This window comes from Dipodomys merriami, unplaced genomic scaffold (assembly GCF_024711535.1).
Source record: "Dipodomys merriami isolate MVZ:Mamm:240054 unplaced genomic scaffold, mDipMer1.0.p SCAF_990, whole genome shotgun sequence".
Lineage (NCBI taxonomy): Eukaryota > Metazoa > Chordata > Mammalia > Rodentia > Heteromyidae > Dipodomys > Dipodomys merriami.
The window spans coordinates 271,669-290,923 of NW_027206613.1; the positions used below are offsets into that span (position 1 = coordinate 271,669).

General features: G+C 55.3%; 2 protein-coding genes across 3 annotated transcripts; both read right to left on the bottom strand.

The window, feature by feature from the left end:
- Positions 1 to 3,233: 3,233 nt before the first annotated feature.
- LOC138822154 (nuclear pore complex protein Nup50-like) lies at positions 3,234 to 17,905 on the bottom strand. 2 transcript variants are annotated; one of them, XM_070014714.1, is made up of 8 exons: positions 17,596 to 17,905; positions 13,429 to 13,507; positions 11,552 to 11,635; positions 9,465 to 9,648; positions 8,145 to 8,831; positions 5,876 to 5,957; positions 4,362 to 4,480; positions 3,234 to 3,624 (listed from the first exon to the last, which is right to left on the bottom strand). In XM_070014714.1, the coding sequence occupies exons 2-8, from the start codon at positions 13,495 to 13,497 to the stop codon at positions 3,422 to 3,424; spliced, it is 1,428 nt and encodes a 475-aa protein (XP_069870815.1). In that variant the 5' UTR covers positions 13,498 to 13,507; positions 17,596 to 17,905; the 3' UTR covers positions 3,234 to 3,421. The 2 variants fall into 2 exon arrangements, with proteins under 2 accessions (XP_069870815.1, XP_069870816.1); XM_070014715.1 differs by lacking the exon at positions 17,596 to 17,905 and adding an exon at positions 17,059 to 17,170.
- Positions 17,906 to 18,200: 295 nt separating this feature from the next.
- On the bottom strand, positions 18,201 to 18,836 carry LOC138822152 (accumulation-associated protein-like). The gene is made up of 2 exons (XM_070014713.1): positions 18,824 to 18,836; positions 18,201 to 18,706 (listed from the first exon to the last, which is right to left on the bottom strand). Exons 1-2 carry the CDS (start codon positions 18,834 to 18,836, stop codon positions 18,201 to 18,203), a joined length of 519 nt encoding a protein of 172 aa, XP_069870814.1.
- Positions 18,837 to 19,255: the final 419 nt, after the last annotated feature.

Here is a 19,255-nt window from a genome sequence, read left to right on the forward strand (position 1 = left end):
TCACAGCTTCTGCAAGGGAAATGGAATCTCATGCAGCCCATTCATGGGTCCAAGTCTACTGGAGGACGTAGCCACTCCCTGAAGCCCCAACACCGTGCTGTGTGCAGTGGCCAATCTGATCTCAACCTCAGCCTGACTCCAGGCACCACGACGCTTAGGAGCCTCTCGCTTGCTTGCCTCCAAGCCAACCTGTCATTTCAGGAAGTTTCTGGACACTGCCAGGCTTGTGTCAACGCCCAGTGAATCACAGAGAAACATCGGACTCTGATTTCTTTACTTCCCATTTATTCACATTGACGGATTGTTACACTTCTCAATAGGATCGTTCAAAAACTAACACAAACTGAGATTTTATTGGTGGACAATTCAAGTTGTTTTAGTTTTAGAAAGCGATTTCCTATTTAAAAAGCCAACAATTAATCCATTTGCTTGTGGAGAAGTTGTATGCTTCCCTTACAATTGCATCTGCATGGAATGGACAGTGCCTGGTGCCGACCACCACAGCACCTGGCCAAAGCATGCCGCTAGGGGCCTTGTGCTCAGCGCGCAGGCTCGGAAACCTGCCCATTTTGGAGGAGCTTCTGACCGTACACAAGCTCTGTGCCACTGGTCTGTTGTTACAATTCCCACTTTCAGAATGAGGAGATTAAGGTCCAGAGTGGGTTTCTAAGGGCATCAGGCTAGTGTTTGACTCCAGAACTATTTGCCTGACATGCTCAGAACAAACCTGTTACCTTTAACCACATGGAGAAGGCGCTCAGTGAATATGTCTCTCAGCTCTAAGAGCAGTAGGTGAATTGTTTCTCTCCACCTACAACAGGTAGTTTGTTAAATTATTTTTTGGCATGCAGCATATAAAAATATGATTTAGAATTGAGATTGTAGAACAGAATAACCGTCCTGAAGAAAAGCAATCCATGGATGGTCTGACTAGCATCTCTAGGTAAAACACAATCTAAAGTCCTTTAAAAACCCTGGACATGTTTCCAGTGTGTGATGCTAAAAAGGAAGACAGCAGAACTCATTTTTTTTGCTTCCTGGGAATGTGCAAACAGAAACGCTGATGCCTGCTTCTGGAAAGAAAGGCCACAGGGACACTTAGTATTGTGAGGATGGAGCTCCACTCAGAACACAACCCAACAGAACAAAACTCCGTGTTACAACTCCGAGACCTTTACACCAAGAGTAAAACTTCACTTCACATTAGACATTTAAAAATTTCTACCATTGTATTAAAACTAGCATCACTATGAGAGTCAATTCACTGCTCACAAAGATGGGGAACACAGACGGTGCCCTGGCGCCTTCCCCAAGTAACGAGATACAACAAAATGCACACAGTCAGACTCTTTTATATGGGCAGAGAGCAACAAGTTCCTAAAGCATCAGAGATCAAGGAAATGTCACATTGTCAATTATGGTATACAGATCACATTTTCCCCTGTAATTTTCACCTCAACAGTGATAATCTTAGCAGCAAACATTTGCAGGGAATGTCAGGAAGAAGGGAAACCACATATCCAGCCATTTAAAAACAACCTTGGGGGGGGGGGGAGGCAAGGGGAGAAATCCAAATCATAACCTTCCCATTTGTTTTCTGTAAATACTGCATACGCAGGGTAGCAAGCGTGACACACGCATATGTGGCTGAGCTGTAATGTTCTGTGTTCCCTTCCTCTTTGAGAAAGTTACAGGCCAGGCACAGGAGGCTGAGATCTGAGGATCATGGTTCAAAGCCAGCCTGGGCAGGAAAATCTGAGAGACATCTATCTCTAATGACCAAAAACAATACAAAAAAACAAAAAACAAAACCCTGCTGGAAATGGAGCCGAGGCTCAAATGGTAGAGCGCAAAAATGCTAAAGGTCAGTGCTCAGGTCCTGAGTTCAAGTCCCAGTATTAGCACACACAAAAAAGTTAGATGAATCTAATGTGAATAGGACCGGGCCAGTGCTATTTTTATCCTATCAACCACTTCCTTACTGTAAATCTACTAACCGAGTCATAAGCACTCTCAGTTCTACAATGTAAATGCAAAACACCAGAGCTAAGACCTGGACCACGTCCTACTGACCAAAGCCACACACTGCCCAACTCTCACACTGGGCTCAGAACCAGCACAAGCAACCTAACAATCCCATGATGGCCGCGTCCCATGACCTTCCATCTGAAGGTAACCAGGTGCCATCCTAACACTCCACACAGCCCACATCAAGAGACTGCAGTTCCAAAAAGCCACCACCCCTTCCCGCCACTCTGCTGGCTCTCCCGTCAGATCACGTGACATGGCAGAGAGGCAAGCGTGCAGGCAGGTTATGAACCCCTGGGCCCCGGCCAGGCTTGAAAGATCTGGAGCCGGCCTGGCCTGGCCTGGCCACCAACGGGGACACACACCTAGTCTCAGCTCTGTACCGTCTGCAGACGCAGTGCTGCCAGCCAGCCACTGTGCTTCACATGGCTTTTGTCCAAACGGGCTCCTGAGTATCTCACTTTTAAAGTAAAGTGTCAGTCAGATAGCAAATGCGTACCAGACTGCTAAGCTAAAGGCAGAATCCCACAATCTTCCTTCCCATCGTCCTCGGTCTGCTGGTGAATTCAGTGGCTCCTGTGTACGTTCACGGGGCCCCTGGTACAATGTCTGTGCGCCCCACTTCCTGTTTAACGTGGTTTCACACTGACTCTCCTTCAGAAGGGTTTTTTTCATGGTCTAGAAATAATAAGATACCAAATTTGTGCTTTTAAAAACCCATTCCTGGCGTCCTTCCCTTCCAGACTGTCTCAGGGCTGAAGTGACAACACCTCACAAAACAACAACAAAAAAACCACCACCCTAGAACACTCTGACCTCCTTCACTATCCACCCTTTTTACAACGAAGCAGCCGTGCCTGGATTCTGGTAAAGCAGGGTTGATCGCAGGGTGAAGGGCAGCGTCTGCCCGCGGCAGGTGACCAGCTCCGCAGTGCAGAGACCACAGCGCAGTGGACAGCAGCAGACCGAAGCAGCGGACAGCACGGACACAGCGCCTGGCACGGTCCGTTTGGAGGGGCAAGGGATGTGGGCAGAAGGCTGCCACGGAGGCCTCACCGGATTATCGGAAGGAGTTAATTGGTACCCTGATCGCAGTCCATTAAGAAATCACTTATGCTTAGTTTAATCAATAAGTGAACATTAAAAAAAAATCTCCCCAAAATTCCCAAAGTATTTTGCAATTGGTTCTTAAGAAGGGAGAATAGTTGTTTGACACTTAACTTTGAAAGGTTTTATTGGCCTTAATCTTCCTCACAAAAGTTTTGAAGTTGTCTAGAAGTCCTTAGAATGTCAAAGTAGGAAGGAAAGCTAGGCTGGGGTGGCAGGGTGGCGGGGAGGCAGCGGAGCGGAGCGGAGCGGTGCGGCGCGGCGCGGCTCTCGGCACACTTGGTGCTCATGCGTCCTTCTTCTCCAGTAGGATTTTGTGCAATTCGTCGGCGTCCTCGCTTGTTTTTACCCGAATCAAGATGGGGACGGGGGCAGAGGCATTCTTCTCGTCAAGCGGAGGGTTGGGGACGCAGACGATCAGCACGTTGTTCTTCCCTGTCCGGGAGCATGGCATGCCGGGTGGGACCAGGACGTTGAGCAGTATGTTGCCTGCAGTAAGACAACACAAGAGATGCACATCGAATCCCGAAGCACAGCTGGAGAAAGGCGTGAGGACAGGTTGGAGCGGCTTCTACTCTTGGATGCACCTTGCATGCAAAACTGGAAGCCAGCGGGGCGCCGGTGGCTCACGCCTGTCACCCCAGCTACTCAAGAAGCTGAGATCTGAGGATCGCAGTTCAAAGCCAGCCCGGGCAGAAAAGTCTAAGAGACTCTTATCTCCAATGAACCACCAAAAAGCTGGAAGCAGAGCTGTGGCCCAAGCGGCAGAGCACTAGTGAGAACAAAAAAGCTAAGGAGCAGCAACCCAGGCCCTGATTTCAAGCTCCAGGACACCCCATAAACCCACGCCTGGCATGAGCCCAGCAAGGGCTGCTGGGTAAGAGCCACATTTGTAATAACAGCTATTACAAATGCGTCTATTACCAATGCGTCGGGCCACAGGAAAGAAAAATGATGCCTTTGTGGGTTTTCCTGTAAGGCCTGGTGGAGGCCGGCAGCACCGCCTGCTCCTCCGCCTGCGGCGCGTGCTCCCTGCCATCCTCCGCCCTCTCGAGGACTGACACCAGGGAGGCAAAGGCTCCGTCCGTCCGGCACCTCCTGACACAAAGGCAGCCATCCACACGGGGGAGCGAAGGAAGGGGTGCCGCCCACGTGCGCACTGCCTACCGCAACCCTCCACGGCCGCTCAGTAACAACGTCAACCATGGAACAACCAAGGTACCCACCTAGATTGGTGTCGGCCCGCACTAGTAGCTGCGTTTTTTGATTTGCTGTAGGCTTTAGATGCAAGGTGCCCACACCTTTCTCTTTAAATTCATTGTCTTTCTTGTAAAATAGTTTACACCTGTGTGGAAAAAGAAGCACGACCCCAATTCAAGAACAAGTCAGTCTTCTAACAGCCGTTATGTCCACTTGCGTGGCCAAGTCTGTATTAAATCAGAGCAGAAAACCAGTCTTTATGGGTATAGAGTAATAAAAGCTACACAGCGCTCATGTGAGTGCCCAGGCCAGGCCTGAGGACAGCAGCAGGCCCATGCTGCCTTGTGAATCCCTGCCACACGCATGTTCCACTGTGCAAGTTCTCTTCAGGGATCCTCCAACGTTTCTCTTTTTTGCCAGTCCTAGGGCTTGAATTCAGGGCATGGGCACTGTCCCTGAGCTTCTTTTGCTCAAGGCTAGCACTCTACCACTTGAGCCACAGCTTTTTCTATTTATGTGGTGCTGAGGAATCAAACCCAGGGCTTCAGGCATGTGAGGCAAGCGCTCTACCACTAAGCCACCTTCCCAGCCCAGACCCTTCCGTCTCTGACTTCCCAAAACAATGAGTGAGAAAATACTCTCAGGCAGGGCCCAAGCAATGAGACTCCAGGAATAGAGTGCCGGAGTCGCCAGCAGTCAAAACACTCCCTACCATCACTCTCCCTCTGGACAGAAAACAAGACAAACCAAAACAGTCCTGGTCAGCCAGGCAACTGAAATTAAAGTAACTGTTAGTCTCTTCAAAGCTCTCAAAATAAATGTTACAGGATGTGACTTGTTAAAGGAAAAACTGTTGACCCGTGCTTCCAAAGTTTTTATTAGAAAACATAGCCTGGAAAGCTTCCAAACAGGAAGTATGCATACATACTAAGTCCGTATATACAAAGTGATCTCATTTAGTTAGGAAGATCTAATCTCCCTTCCAGCTGTTTTCTTGAAGAGGCAACTCTCATATTTTAAATTAGCCAACACACATGTCTATAAACTCTAGCTCCTCTAGAGGTGGAGATCTGAAGGGCTACGTTTGGGCCAGCTTAGAAAGTTAGCGAGACCCCATCTCAACCAACAAGCTGACTGGTGGTATACTTTGGATCCCGCCTACAAGGGAGGCTATAGGTAGGAGGATTCTGAGGACTGTGGTCAAGGCCGGCCCCAGGCAAAAATGAGAGACCCTTTCAAACAAAACAGAGCAGGGACATGACTCAAGGGGCAGAGTCACCAAGATTTTCAAAAAAGACCCCCAAACCAAAACCAACAGCTCCCGCCACTGGAGGAGCCGCATCAGCCAAGGGTCGGGTGCGTCCCGTAGGAGCAGACGTGAACACAACCCACCAGCAGGAACACGGTGACTTTCTTTGTGGGGGAAGAAGGGTTGGGGGGCACGGAGAAGACGGTGAGAAGGGGGTTCTGGAAACGTCCATGTCTGAAGCATTTTCAAAGCCGAGAGACAGCTGAAGTCACAGAAAGTGCGCCCACTTACTTTTTGGAGTAGAAAGCATCTTCTTCCTTCACCTCAATCACCACCACCTTGGGGGGCTCGTCACTCTCCTCCTCGTCCCCACCTGGTACAGAACGACAAGCTGGTGAGCCACACCGACACGTGCCAAGAGCAGAAGCCGGCCTGCGCGCTGCCCAGAGCGGGACAGACGCCGGACGCGGAATCCGGTCTCCTCAGGGAGGGAGGCGGCCCTGGGGCTTCGGACTGCGGAACGCCATCCATCGGACACCTCCGAGGCCTTCTCGCCCTCCATCTCTGAAGGCTCCGTGACCCCCAATCCCACAGCGCTAGGGACCCCAGAGCCAGCAGTGCCAGGGGCAATGGGAACCGCTCAAGCCAGGGCTCGCGGTGTAGGCCGGCCGGCGGTGAGCTAAGCTGCCAGGCGCAGGCTCGCCTCTGCGGCAGAGGATACCCCGGGTCCTCCCGAGGGGCTTCCGCCACTGATCTAAACTGTTGGAGGATGGGGCGCGGAGGCCTAGCATCCCCTGGGAGTTTTGTTTTGCTTGAACTCAGGGCCTGGGCGCTGCTCAAGGCAAGTGCTCTACCACTTGAGCCACAGCACCACTTCTGGTTTTCTGGTGGTTCGCTGGAGATCAGAGTCTCATGGGCTTTCCTGCCTAAGCCGACTTTGAACTGAGACACTCATCTCAGTTTCCTGAGTAGTGAGGATTACAGGCAAGAGCCACCGTTGATGACAATCTCCACAGTGGAGCGGAGCGCTGTGGGGAGCTGCGCCGGGCTGCACGGCAGGCTCCGTTGGATTAAGCATCGCTGTGATCCTGCAGCCGCTGCCAAGCCTGCGTGGGGCTCGTGTAGGGAAGAGGCCAAGCCAGCGTGCAGGAGCGCCACTGGACAGACAGCAGCACCGCAGAGACAAGCGGCTGAGCCTGGCCCGCGCCTCACAGGCCCACGAGCGGGCGCCTGAGAGCCAAGAACAGGGAACAGAGGCTGGGGGTTAAGGCCTGGCCTTCTGCTGGCCTGAGGCACTGATCACACAGAACAGGGCATGGAAGCAAGACCCTTCCCAAGGGAAGCTGCGTGCAGACCTGTGGCAGCACTGGACAAGCTAGTCTTCTAGTAGAGCGCGGTCATTTATCTAGTCAGATCTCCAAAATATAAACCAACTTGGGGGAATTCATGCTGATGCCGAGCTTTTTAAATCAAAGCTCTAAAGTATGAGCTGACTGCTTTTCTGCGCATGTGGGGAAGGGGCTGACCTGAGCCCCGCCCGCCCCGCAGTAAGCCGAGCGCTGGCCACTGACTGGTCTCGCCAGCCTCACTTCCCATGTTCTGTGCTGATACTGCAGTGGGCTGCTCACGTGCTTGGCTTTTCTTAGTTTACAGTACCTGCACGCAAGTGGCATCAGTGAGAGCTAGCCATGGACGCGCACACTGTACTCTGAACAACTTCACCTCCTCCAGCAAACTCTTAGCCCTTCCTCCCTCTTTACAAACACCATTCAGTGGGTTTGGCCGAGTTATCTTCATACAGTGTTGCTTAACTTTTCAGCCACACCTCCAGCCCAGCTTTTCGCTGGATAATTAGAGAAGGAGTCTCTAAAGCTTTTCTTTTCGGCTCCAGCTGGCTATGAATCCTCCTGAGTAGTTCAGATTACAGGCATCAACCACCAGTGCCCAGCTTCATTTTCTATTCTTAATTCTTGTAACCACCCTAGAGAACAGGCTTCCTCTACCACTCTGAGCAGTGGAACACACAATGTAAATCCAGATCTGCCCTCAAAGCCTGTGCTTTCCCCACTACAAAACTTACACGTGGGGTTGGGAAGGTGGCTCAGTGGTAGAGCACTTGCCTTGCATGCATGAGGCCCTGGGTTCGATTCCTCAGCACCACATAAACAGAAAAAGCCAGAAGTGGCGCTGTGGCTCCAGTGGTAGAGCGCTAGCCTTGAGCTGAGGGACAGCGCCCAGACCCAGAGTTCAGGCCCCATGACAGGCAAAAACAAACAAACAAACAAACAAAACTTACACGTAAAACCTATGAGGATTGGGCAATGGTGGCAAACACCTGTAATCCTACTCAGGAGGCTGAGATCTGACCATAGCGGCGGACAAATCACCAATCCATGAGGCTCTCCAACTAATCACAATAAAGCTGGCAGCGGAGCTGTGGTGCAAGTAGTAGAGCACAACCCAGAGGAAAAAGCCCCGTGAGAGCGAGAGGCCCTCCACGGAGTCCCGACAGCAGCCAAAACCAACGGGGAACTTCCAAGGACAAGCCTCGCTCGTTTACCTTTGCATTCATTGCTAACGCCTTCCGCTGGGCTCTCGGAGGTTTTAGCAGGAAATGGCGAAGAAACCGATTTGCTCTGAGTAGTATCTTTACTAAAAAAACCGGAGTTTCCAGGGGGAAATGAAAATCCAGTGAGGGACCCAGAGCTTAGGGAGCCCAGAACCGAGCTATCGACTTTCTTGCCGAAGTTGAATGAGGCACTTGTTGCTCCTTGTCCCAGCTCGACTTTCTTTTCCGACGCAGCCTCGCTCTTCTTTTCTGACGTGGGCTCAGTCTGACTGCTGCGCAGCAGAAACGTGCCCTCTTGCTGTAGTGTCGCTGACCCAAACGAGGGAGGGGGCGGGGCGTGCAGCGACCCCCCCGCCGCGTCGCTCCCCGAGCCGCTGCTGCTGCTGCTGCTCTCGCGCTGCTCCTCGATGGCCGCCAGGTACTTCTCGTAGTCCTTGAAGATGGGCGTCAGATCGCAGAGGGGGTTCGTGTCCACGTGCTTCACGATCCAGTCCCGCACCGAGCGGTTGAGGCACGCCAGCTGCTCTCGGTAGGCACTCCCGGTGCCAGCTTTGGTGGAGCTGGAGGAGGAGGAGGAGAAGGACGAGGAGGAGGAGGAGGGCTGCGCACCTCTGCCATTAGCCTTGGGGTCGGAAACGTTTTTATCCATTTTTACAGGGCCATTTACAGCAAAAGAACCTGGAGGGAATTAAAGTTTGGACAATTTATTTAGACGCTGCTTTACAGCGCGTCTTTTATTGGGGGGGAGGGCACACTGGTGCTTTATCTCAGGCCTGGCGCTGTCTGTGGCTTTTCACACCAAGCTCAGTCACACTGGAGTTGGGAGTGACCCGAACTCAAGCGCACTGCACCCCTGGCTCGGCGGAGACCAGGCCCCGCTGCAGGCCCCTTCGCTGCAGGCCCGCGGCGACCCGGGGCAGGTCCTGTCTTAGCCCCGCCCCCAGGATCGTTGCCTACAAAAAATCCCAGGAGCTCGCGAGGACCATCTCACTCAAAACGAAGGCCCAGATGGACGCCTGCGCTCCCGGCTGGTCTGGGGGCTCTGGCCAGGCCCACGTGTGGGAGCGCCCGCTGGTGCCAGCAGCAAGGCACACAGAAAGCTCCGATGTGTGTGGAGAGAATGGACAGAGCGACTACCAGGTACTTCCTCCACGCCTGCCCCGAGCTGCCTTCGAGACGCAGGAAGCAGAAGCAAGCGGGGTCTGCGCTCTGCATGTGGCCTCGCTCCCCAGGACCCAGCCCTTCGCTCCCATAGCCCGGGCTAAGCACATCTCTAGCCAGTCACCTATAGCCTGGGGCACGCCAACTCACCAAAGGCCGCCTTGGGTTCTGCCGCCGCCCTGACGCTGCCCAAGGAAGGGGCACCGGGCGAGCTGTTTCCATTGGACAATCCTTCCAGAGGCTTCCCTCCAGCGCAGCCAAATGCAGAAAACCCTCCTCCTCCTGAAGGCACAACCAAACCTTTAAAACCTTTAAAGGCCCCTCCACTATCGGACTGAAAGGAAGAAAGAGCACATGTTAGGCGGGCAGACACGCTGCTGGCATAAAGCAGGGCGAGTGACAACTGTGCCCCATCCCAACAGCACCCAGGCCCCAGACCGGATCAGCACTGCCAGCCTGGCACACTGCGTGGGCAGAGACAGCAGCGGCGACGCCCCGCTCCCGAGGAAGGCCTGGTCCAGACCCTCACTCAGATAGCCAAGGCGATCTTCTATGCTGAAATGCGCCCTACAGCTGTGGTAAGGAGGGCTGGGGGGAGTTAGGGTAGAGGGTTTGCCTGGCAAGTGTTTTAAGTCCTAAGTTCAAACCCTAGTACCGCTCAAAAGCACTATATATGCATAAAAACAAGGATTACTGTGATAAACTCAGCTACCTATCACACAACCTCAAAGTAATTCAAAACATTCTCAACAACTAAATGCCATGCACTTTCCCCAAACGCCTGAAGCAGCCTTCAAAAGTACCGGCCAGATGAACTAAACATGCCTGTGAACTGCGATCCTCAGATCCCAGCTGCCAACAGTGAGCACCACAGGTGTGAACCACCAGTGCTGGTGCCAGTGGTGCGAAGCCGCCTGGAGAGACCAAACCATGAGACGCCTGTTTCCAGATTAACTAGCAAAAAGCCAAAACTGGAGATGTGGCTCAAATGGTAGAATGCCAGCCTTGAATGAAAAAGCCCAGTGAGCAAAAGAACTTGAGAGTGAAAGACCCTGAGTTCAAGACTCAGTGGCACACAAAAACACAACTAAATCAGACAAAATTCAGCCACTGCGGGCTGGAGGCATGGCTCAGCGATAGAACCGCCACCCGCCCAGCGAAATGTGAAGCCAGGTTCAAACCACAGCTCCACCAAAAAGAAAAAGAAAAGAACCTGAACACTGCAAAGGAAAGGAAAGCAGTCTTTATTCTGCAACAGGCCTCAGCAGAGGTCCAGGGACAAAACCACTCTAGGTCCAGAGAATGAGGGAGAAGGCACAAACCAAGAGGAGTTCGTGTGTGTGTTGGGGGGAGTGTGACTTCTGAATACTGAGCACAGATGCAATTAGAGTGCCAATCCATCCACCTGAGCACAGGAAGGAAGCATCTTCTATACTGTACCACCACACGAGAGAGAAGCCGGCTGAGACTGCCACACCCACTGCTGCCAACACAGCTCTGCTCTGCGTGCCTTCTTACCACATCCCACAGTTTTCCTGCCCTCTGCTCTGCAAGCCTCCCTCTTCCTCTGAAACCGGTTCCCCAGCATAAATTCACCTCCCCTGCACTGGGGGGACCCTTAAAGGGGCAGATCCCACCACCATTTTTTTCCATTTCCTCCATCTATACGAGTGTTTTAGTTTTGGCACTGGGACTGGGGCTTGACCTCAGGGCCTCAGGCTCTTGCTTGGCCTTTTCGTTCAAGTCCAGCTTGCTACCACTTGAGCCGCTCCTCCACTTCCAGCTTTTTAGTGGTTAACTGGAGATAAAAATCTTATGGATGGGGCTCCGTGGTAGAGCGCTTGCCTTGCACGCATGAGGCCCTGGGTTCGATTCCTCAGCACCACATAAGCAGAAAAAGCCAGAAGTGGCGCTGTGGCTCAAGTGGTAGAGCGCTCGCCTTGAGCTGAAGAGCTGAGGGACAGCGCCCAGGCCCAGAGTTCAGGCCCCACAACTGACCAAAAAAAAAAAAAAAAATCTTACGGACAGTTTGCCTGGGCTGGCTTTGAACCTTGATCCTCAGGTATCAGCCTCCTAAATAGCCAGAATTGCAGGTATGAACCACTTGTGCCTGGCCAGGAGTACACATCTGGGGGGGAAAGCATCTGTCGCGTACCGACTGCTCTAAGAGGCACACAATAGTCCGCAACTCAGAAGCCACATTAGTTTTTAGGAGCAAAGTATAAAGCAGCACTCACTTCAAACCCAACATTTCTACGCCTGGCTTTCTTTATGGCTCGGTTCTTCAGTACTTCTTCACTGGCCACCGAGAATGTTCCCACCTGCAAGGGCACAAATCACACAGCAGAGGTCAGGTCAAGGAAGCGGTAGGCGCTAGACTGGCCTGTCTCCTAACAGGAGGCTTCATGTACTGGAAACACAAGGTCCCGAGCCACGCTGAGGACTCACTGCTATCATCCATAGATTCCTGTGGATCCCAATTTGAGTGGCAGACTGTGACTGAGAATCTACAAATACAGGTGTAAGTCCCAATTCGGAAAGAGGGGCGTGTCAACAATAGCTCTAGAAAGATTACAACTTTGGTGCAGATGTGTTCATAGTCGGATCTTTAAGTAGTTCAGATATACATTCTCAGATATTAGTGATAAAGTTTACAATGAAATTTTGCTTTAGAAATACAAGCTACCACCAAGCACCAGTGGCTCACTCCTGTAACCCTAAGCTCCTCGGGAGGCTAAAATCTGAGAATTGCAGTTCAAAGCCAGCCTGGGCAAGAAAGTCTGTGAGACTCATCTCCAATTAGACATCAAAAAGAGTGGAGCTGTGGCTCAGTAGCAGAGCAAAATAAGCTCAGGGACAGAGCCCAGGCCCTGAGTTCAAATCCAAGGAGGGCACACACCCTCTTACCCTGACAGGCTCATGTGATAAAGTACTAGACCAACAAACCACTTGAGCATGGGGCCTTGAACTTAAAAAGAAAAAATACAACAATAAAAACCCTATCAATCAGAACATACAGAACCGGTATCCTTCCAAAGCGACAACATGTTAATATTAAAAGAACTTATCAGCGTAGAGCTGGGAACATGGTCAAGTGGTAGAGCCTTTACTGCTTAGCAGGCATAAAATCCCCATTTACACCCTAATACTGCCAAAAAAAAAAAGGTTCAGAAACATTTCTACAGACTTATTTTTTTTAACACCATTATTAATTTAAAAGGTTAACTTGCTACAGATTTCCTTAGTAAACCAGCTTAAGAATATCAAACTAGGCCGGGCTCCAGTGGTTCACGCCTGTAATCCTACTCAGAAGGCTGGATTGCGGTTCAAAGCCAGCCTGGGCAGGAAAAGTCCGTGAGACTCTTAGAAAACCGGAAATGGTGCTGTGGCTCAAGCGGTAGAACGTTCACTTTGAGCTGAAGAGCACAGGGACAGCACCCAAGCCCAGAGTTCAAAACCCACGACCGACAAAAAAAAAAAAAAAGAAAAAAGAATATCAAACTACCAATGGAACACTAGACTGCCTATGTTCTACTTCTTAATAGTTTCACTAAGCAGCCCAGGCTGGTCTTGATCTTCCTGCTGAGATTAAAGGTGCTTGGCACCATGTCTAGCCTGTGTTCTATTATCACTAAGAGGAAAAAAATAAGAGTCCTTCCATACAAACCTTTGATTCAGCTGGGGAAGAAAAAACCATGCTGATCTGCTACTCATACTCCTCACCTGCTGTGATCTTGGAACTGCAAATAGAGCAGTAGAACAGCCTCAGAGCAGGAGAGGTGATCTCTAAAATCACAAGGACAGCACAGTAACATGGTGACGGTGGACCATGAACCTGAGTGTCCCCACTGTATGAAATTCTGGAGGAAGACATTCTTGCAAAGCAGTCAGTCCCAGACAGGTGCTAGTGGACAGCACCCTGAGACAGGTGCTAGTGGACAGCACACTGAGTGAGGAGCCGAGTGCTGGGGGCAGAGCCAAAGCACTGACACGCTTCTGTCCACATGCTGGTTATGTCTGCATCCTACTGTCTGTCTTTGGGGGAAATTCCAAAATAATTTACATGGAGACACATTAAAAAGCACTGCTCTTCGGGAAAGGAAACCGCTTTTACCTCTTCAGCACCATCTTCCTGATCCCAGTTCCTATCTGTCAACTCCTTCTCGGCAATTCTTTTGGCCATTTTTTCGAATCTAAAAAACAAGAATAAAAAGTTTAAGTTTTATATCCAATGTAATGGTATGAAGACAGCACAGGGGATTTTAATGAAAGCTGCAGACCGGGACTGGGAACAGAGAAAGAGAAAGCCTTAAGCCTTAAGAGGGTTATCTGAACAAAATATAACACATGCACAGATGAAATACTATGGCAAAACCTCCTGGTGCAATTAACACACATGAAAAAAACAAACACAGAAGAGTGAAACAGGTTCTGTGGAGGAGGAGTCACAAGCAGGAGCAGGTTAACAAGGGCAGTAAGACCAATGTGGCTTGCAGGAGTGAAACAGGACAATGAAACCTGGTCAATGTTTCGAGGAGGTAGGGGAAGGACAGAGACCAAGGGGGACACTGTGTACACCCGTGGAAATGTCCTAATGAAACCTCATGTACACCTAACATATGTTTAAAAAAAGAAGAAGGTCACCTCTCTAGACCAAGATACAGCTCCTACAGAGAACCTAAGAAGTTCACTGTAGCATGAAACAGAACATTCCTGACGCCAATGAAGATGGCACCAAGAGGTTTAGGACGGGGTGTAAGGCTCCAGGGCTGCGCACCAGTGAAGGATTGTGGGAAGAGGAACGACCCTCAGCCAAGCTCCATCAAAAAGGTTCAGCCACTGATTTCTACCTAGCCTTAGGCTAGAGGCATAGTTCAAGTGGGAGAATGCTTACCTAGCAAGAGTGAAGCCTTAAGTTCAAATCCCAGTACCACCAGAAAAAAATTTAATCTAGAATATTTGTATGGTACAGTATATAGTTATTAAGCACTTGGTGAACTTACTCTATGAAAGTTACATTTACAGTCATTTTTGCCACAAGTAAAACTTGTATTTATTTATTTTGTTGGAAGCAGGGCTTGAACTCTGAGCCTGGGCACTGTCCCTGAACTCTTCAGCTCAAGGCTAGTGCTCTACCACTTGAGCCACAGCGCCACTTCCAGTTTTCTGGTGGTTAATTGGAGATAAGAGTCTCAAGGACTTTCCTGCACAGGCTGGCTTTGAACCGTGATCCTCAGATCTCAGCCTCCTGAATAGCTAGGATTACAGGCATGAGCCACCGATGCTTGGCTCCCCGCACCCCATGATTTGAACTCAGGACCTAGGTGCTGTCCCTGAGCTTTTTTTTTTTTTTTTTTTTTGCTTAAGGCTAGCATGCTACCCTGTAAGCCACAGCTCTACTTCTGGTTTTCGGTAGTTACTGGAGGTAAGAGTCTCATGGACTTTCTTGCTTAAGCTTAGCTTTGGAACTGCAACTCTTAGATCTCCTAAGTAGCTATGTGTGAGCCACCAGTACCTGGCTGTAAGACATTTTTCATAGTTAAAAATATTCTTAAAGATTGTGTATTAGTGTATCCTAGGTAAGCACTTTAATGATAAGACACTGGAAATACTTTCACACATGAGTACTCTTTTTTAGCCTACCACATGATTAATTCCGTGTGTCCTAAGATTTAGTTGTTCCAAAAGGTGCACTGGGCAAAGCTAAGCCACCATCCAGGAACTCGAAGGACCAAGGTGGATGTCAAAGAATGTCTAATACTTCCAGATTCTCAATTCAACTCTCCCAAGACCATGGCACTAGAGGAAGAGTTTGGAGTTGGGAGAATTATATCCTTTGTTGTAAATAAGTATCAATAACAAAAGAAAAAACCGAAATACTAGAACCCACTGAGAGCAGTCACCCCTAAGGGACAAGAAAACACCCCTCACCCGCCAGGGCTTGCCACACTTGCCAGGCTTCCTTCCTCCTTCATTTGCCCTCAGACACTCAACCCACTGGAGTAAGCCTGCTACACACCAGTAATTCTAGCTACTCAGCAGGCTGAGATCTGAGAATAGCAGTTTGAAGCCAGCCCAAGCAAGAAAGGTCATGACTCATCTCCAGTGGACCAGCCAACAGTGAAGGGGAGCTGTGACTCAAGCGGCAGAGTGCCAGCCTCGAGCAAAAAATACAAGGGGCACTGCCCAGGCCCTGAGTTCCAGTGCTGGCACACACCCAAAGGACAGGAGCTTACATACACCTGCTGCTGTGCCGCACACACACAACAGCTACAGGGTGCCGCCCGGTCCGTCAAGGGCTGACGCTCATTATGAAGGAGCTGTACAGTGTGAGCACCCTTCTTTTGGCAGTGTCACCCTTTGCTCCTGTCCCTGCCCATAACTTGCAGAGTTCCTGTTCCAGTGTCTACTGACTGCCGCCCTTCCTCGTCTCTCCGCGCTTCCCCTTAATTCCCCCAAGGACGACAAAAAATACAAAGTGACCGCGACTCCCTTGAGGCTTCGGCTTTTAGTACATTCTAGTCATTTTCCTCATACTTTGTCTGGCTTAAAAATGATTTTAAAGACCAACACCGCAAAATACAACGTAGGACATTTAATAACTACACTGTCATTAACCGAGAATTCTCCTTCTAGGCTCCGGTTTCCAGTGTAGGAAGAGATGTAATTCTTCCCCGATTGCATCCGTGGATTCTTTTGGCAGTTTTCCAGTTCGTTCACTGGCATCTCCACCAGAGGGCGAGGGGGTAACGGGAAGAGCCCGAACACAAAGGGGGCGGGGTGGGACTGAAGGCGAGCCCGGAGCAGGACCAGGGCACCGGCCCGGGAGGGGCGAGCGCTCCTGGCACACGCGGCTGCGGGAGGGGCGAGCGCGCCTGGCACACGCGGCTGCGGGAGGGGCGAGCGCGCCCGGCACACGCGGCTGCGGGAGGGGAGAGCGCGCCCGGCACACGCGGCTGCGGGAGGGGAGAGCGCGCCCGGCACACGCGGCTGCGGGAGGGGCGAGCGCGCCCGGCACACGCGGCTGCGGGAGGGGAGAGCGCGCCCGGCACACGCGGCTGCGGGAGGGGCGAGCGCGCCTGGCACACGCGGCTGCGGGAGGGGAGAGCGCGCCCGGCACACGCGGCTGCGGGAGGGGCGAGCGCGCCTGGCACACGCGGCTGCGGGAGGGGCGAGCGCGCCTGGCACACGCGGCTGCGGGAGGGGAGAGCGCGCCCGGCACACGCGGCTGCGGGAGGGGCGAGCGCGCCCGGCACACGCGCCCTGGCACACGCGGCTGCGGGAGGGGAGAGCGCGCCCGGCACACGCGCCCGACACACGCGGCTGCGGGAGGGGCGAGCGCGCCCGGCACACGCGGCTGCGGGAGGGGAGAGCGCGCCCGGCACACGCGGCTGCGGGAGGGGAGAGCGCGCCCGGCACACGCGGCTGCGGGAGGGGAGAGCGCGCCCGGCACACGCGGCTGCGGGAGGGGAGAGCGCGCCCGGCACACGCGGCTGCGTTCGCTGTTGATCAAGTCGGTGGATAACGGGGGGGGGGGGGGGTCTCGGTTTTAACGCGTAGCCCCGGAGCCCCGAACGCGCTCGGCTCGCAGCTCCCGCGGGCCCGCCGGTCAGGGCAGCACCGCCGGGCTGCGCGCGGGGCGCCCGGAGCGCGCGGGGCCGGCGCACCCGCTCCGAGGCCGGCTCTCGCCTGCGGGACGGACGAGGTGGGAAAGCCAGCGGGCAGCTCCCGGCCTGACACCCACCTCTCCCCGAGACTCAGCACAGAGGCGGAGCCCCTCGGCCGGGCAGCGCGTTCACCAGCCGCGCGTCCTCGTCCGGCGCCGGGGCTGCCGCCCGGGCCTCTCCCGGCCGCGGAGGGCCTGCGCGGCCTGCGCGGCCCCTCGGGCCCGGCGGCGCCGACCCGTAGCGCTCGCTACGGCCGCTGCGGAGCCTCCGTCACGGCTGGGGCGGGCCCGGGCCTCCGGCACACTCTCCCGGGCTGGCGGGGCGCACGTGCGAGCAAGGGGGCCGCGGGGTGCGGCGGTGACGCGGGGCCGGCGGGAGAGCGGCGAACCCCGCGCGTTATGACCGGACAATGGCCGGGCCGCGCGGGGAGGCGCCGGGGGCCGGGGCGCGCCGGGAACGGCCGGCCCGAGCCGCTCGGCGGGGCGCGGGGCGCGGGGCGCGGGGCGGCGGCGCCCGGGCAGCGCGGGCCCCGGGCGGCCTCGCAAACGGCGGGCCCCGCCCCTTCCTCCCGCGGCCCGGCCGCCCGCCCGCCCGCCCCGGCCCGGCGCCCTCACCTTCCCGGAGGCCGCCGCAGCTCCGGAGGGGCCGAGGGCGCGGCGACGAGCAGGGCCGAGGCGGCGGCGTCCGCACGCGAGTCCGCGGCTGCGGCCGGGCGCTTCCGGTGCGCTGGGAGCCTGGGAGGACTTGATGGTCGGCAGGCCTGGGGTCTCAAACACCATGTCCCCCGGGGGCCGGACGGCCGCTCAGACGCAGATCGCTGGGGGGCCGGCCGCGAGCACGCTCCGCACCGCCATTTTGTAACTCGGATCTAAGCTTAAAATCAATTCCGGGGGGAGGGGGGCAAAGAAAAAGGAAAAGAAACGCCCGCGTCTGGGCACTGCGCAAGCGCGGCAAAGCTCAGGCAGCACCGCCTCCTTCCGCGGACGCTGGGACGTCACGCGGCGCATGCGCGTAGCTCCTTAGGAACGCCCGGCGGGAGCAACGCCTGGTTCTCACGCATGCGCGTACGTAGCCGCGGCGCAGGCGTTCGTGGCGGCCGCAGGGGAGCGTCGGTCACGTGCCGGCCGCGGTCCGCATTTGAGGCGTTTTTCGCGCCAGTTGCGGCCGAGGCGCTCGTGGGGTTCGGTGCGTCCGAGGCTCGGGGCGGTGTGGGGGGGGCTCAGGCCGCGGGCGGGCGGGCGCGCCGCGCTCCGGGAGCGGGAACGCCCCGCCCAGCCTCGGCCCGCGACGCCTCGCCCGGGCCCCGGGCGGAGACGCGGTCGGAAAGGCGCGGCGAGCGCGCGGCGCCGCGGGGCAGGCCGGGTCCGCGGGGTGGCCCGGGTCCGCGGGGTGGCCCGGGTCCGCGGGGTGGCCCGGGTCCGCGGGGTGGCCCGGGTCCGGGGGGCAGGCCCGGGTCCGCGGGGTGGCCCGGGTCCGCGGGGTGGCCCGGGTCCGCGGGGTGGCCCGGGTCCGCGGGGCAGGACGGGTCCGCGGGGCAGGACGGGTCCGCGGGGTGGCCCGGGTCCGCGGGGCAGGACGGGTCCGCGGGGCAGGACGGGTCCGCGGGGTGGCCCGGGTCCGGGGGGTGGCCCGGGTCCGCGGGGTGGCCCGGGTCCGCGGGGTGGCCCGGGTCCGCGGGGTGGCCCGGGTCCGGGGGGCAGGACAGGTCCGGGGGGTGGCCCGGGTCTGGGGGGTGGCCCGGGTCCGCGGGGCAGGCCCGGGTCAGCTGTGGCCCGGGTCCGCGGGGCAGGCCCGGCCCCGGTGCGGGCCGTCGGCGCCGGAGGGGCCGGACTCAGTGGTCACGCTCCAACGCCATCGGCTGTTGGTCATCCGCTTTAAATATCCGGGGACTCTCAGCCCGGCCTGGCCTGGCCACGCGGTGAAGAAGCCGGACCGTCCCCTGTAATCCTAGCGAGGCCACAGGGTAACGAGTTCAAGACCAACCTGGCTCCACAGCAAAACCTTTGTCCTGAAAAAAGCAACCAGCGTCTCCCGCCGGCCCTGGGCCCCCCACCGCCCCTCCCGCCGGCCCTGGGCCCCCCACCGCCCCTCCCGCCGGCCCTGGGCCCCCCACCGCCCCTCCCGCCGGCCCTGGGCCCCCCACCGCCCCTCCCGCCGGCCCTGGGCCCCCCACCGCCCCTCCCGCCGGCCCTGGGCCCCCCACCGCCCCTCCCGCCGGCCCTGGGCCCCCCACCGCCCCTCCCGCCGGCCCTGGGCCCCCCACCGCCCCTCCCG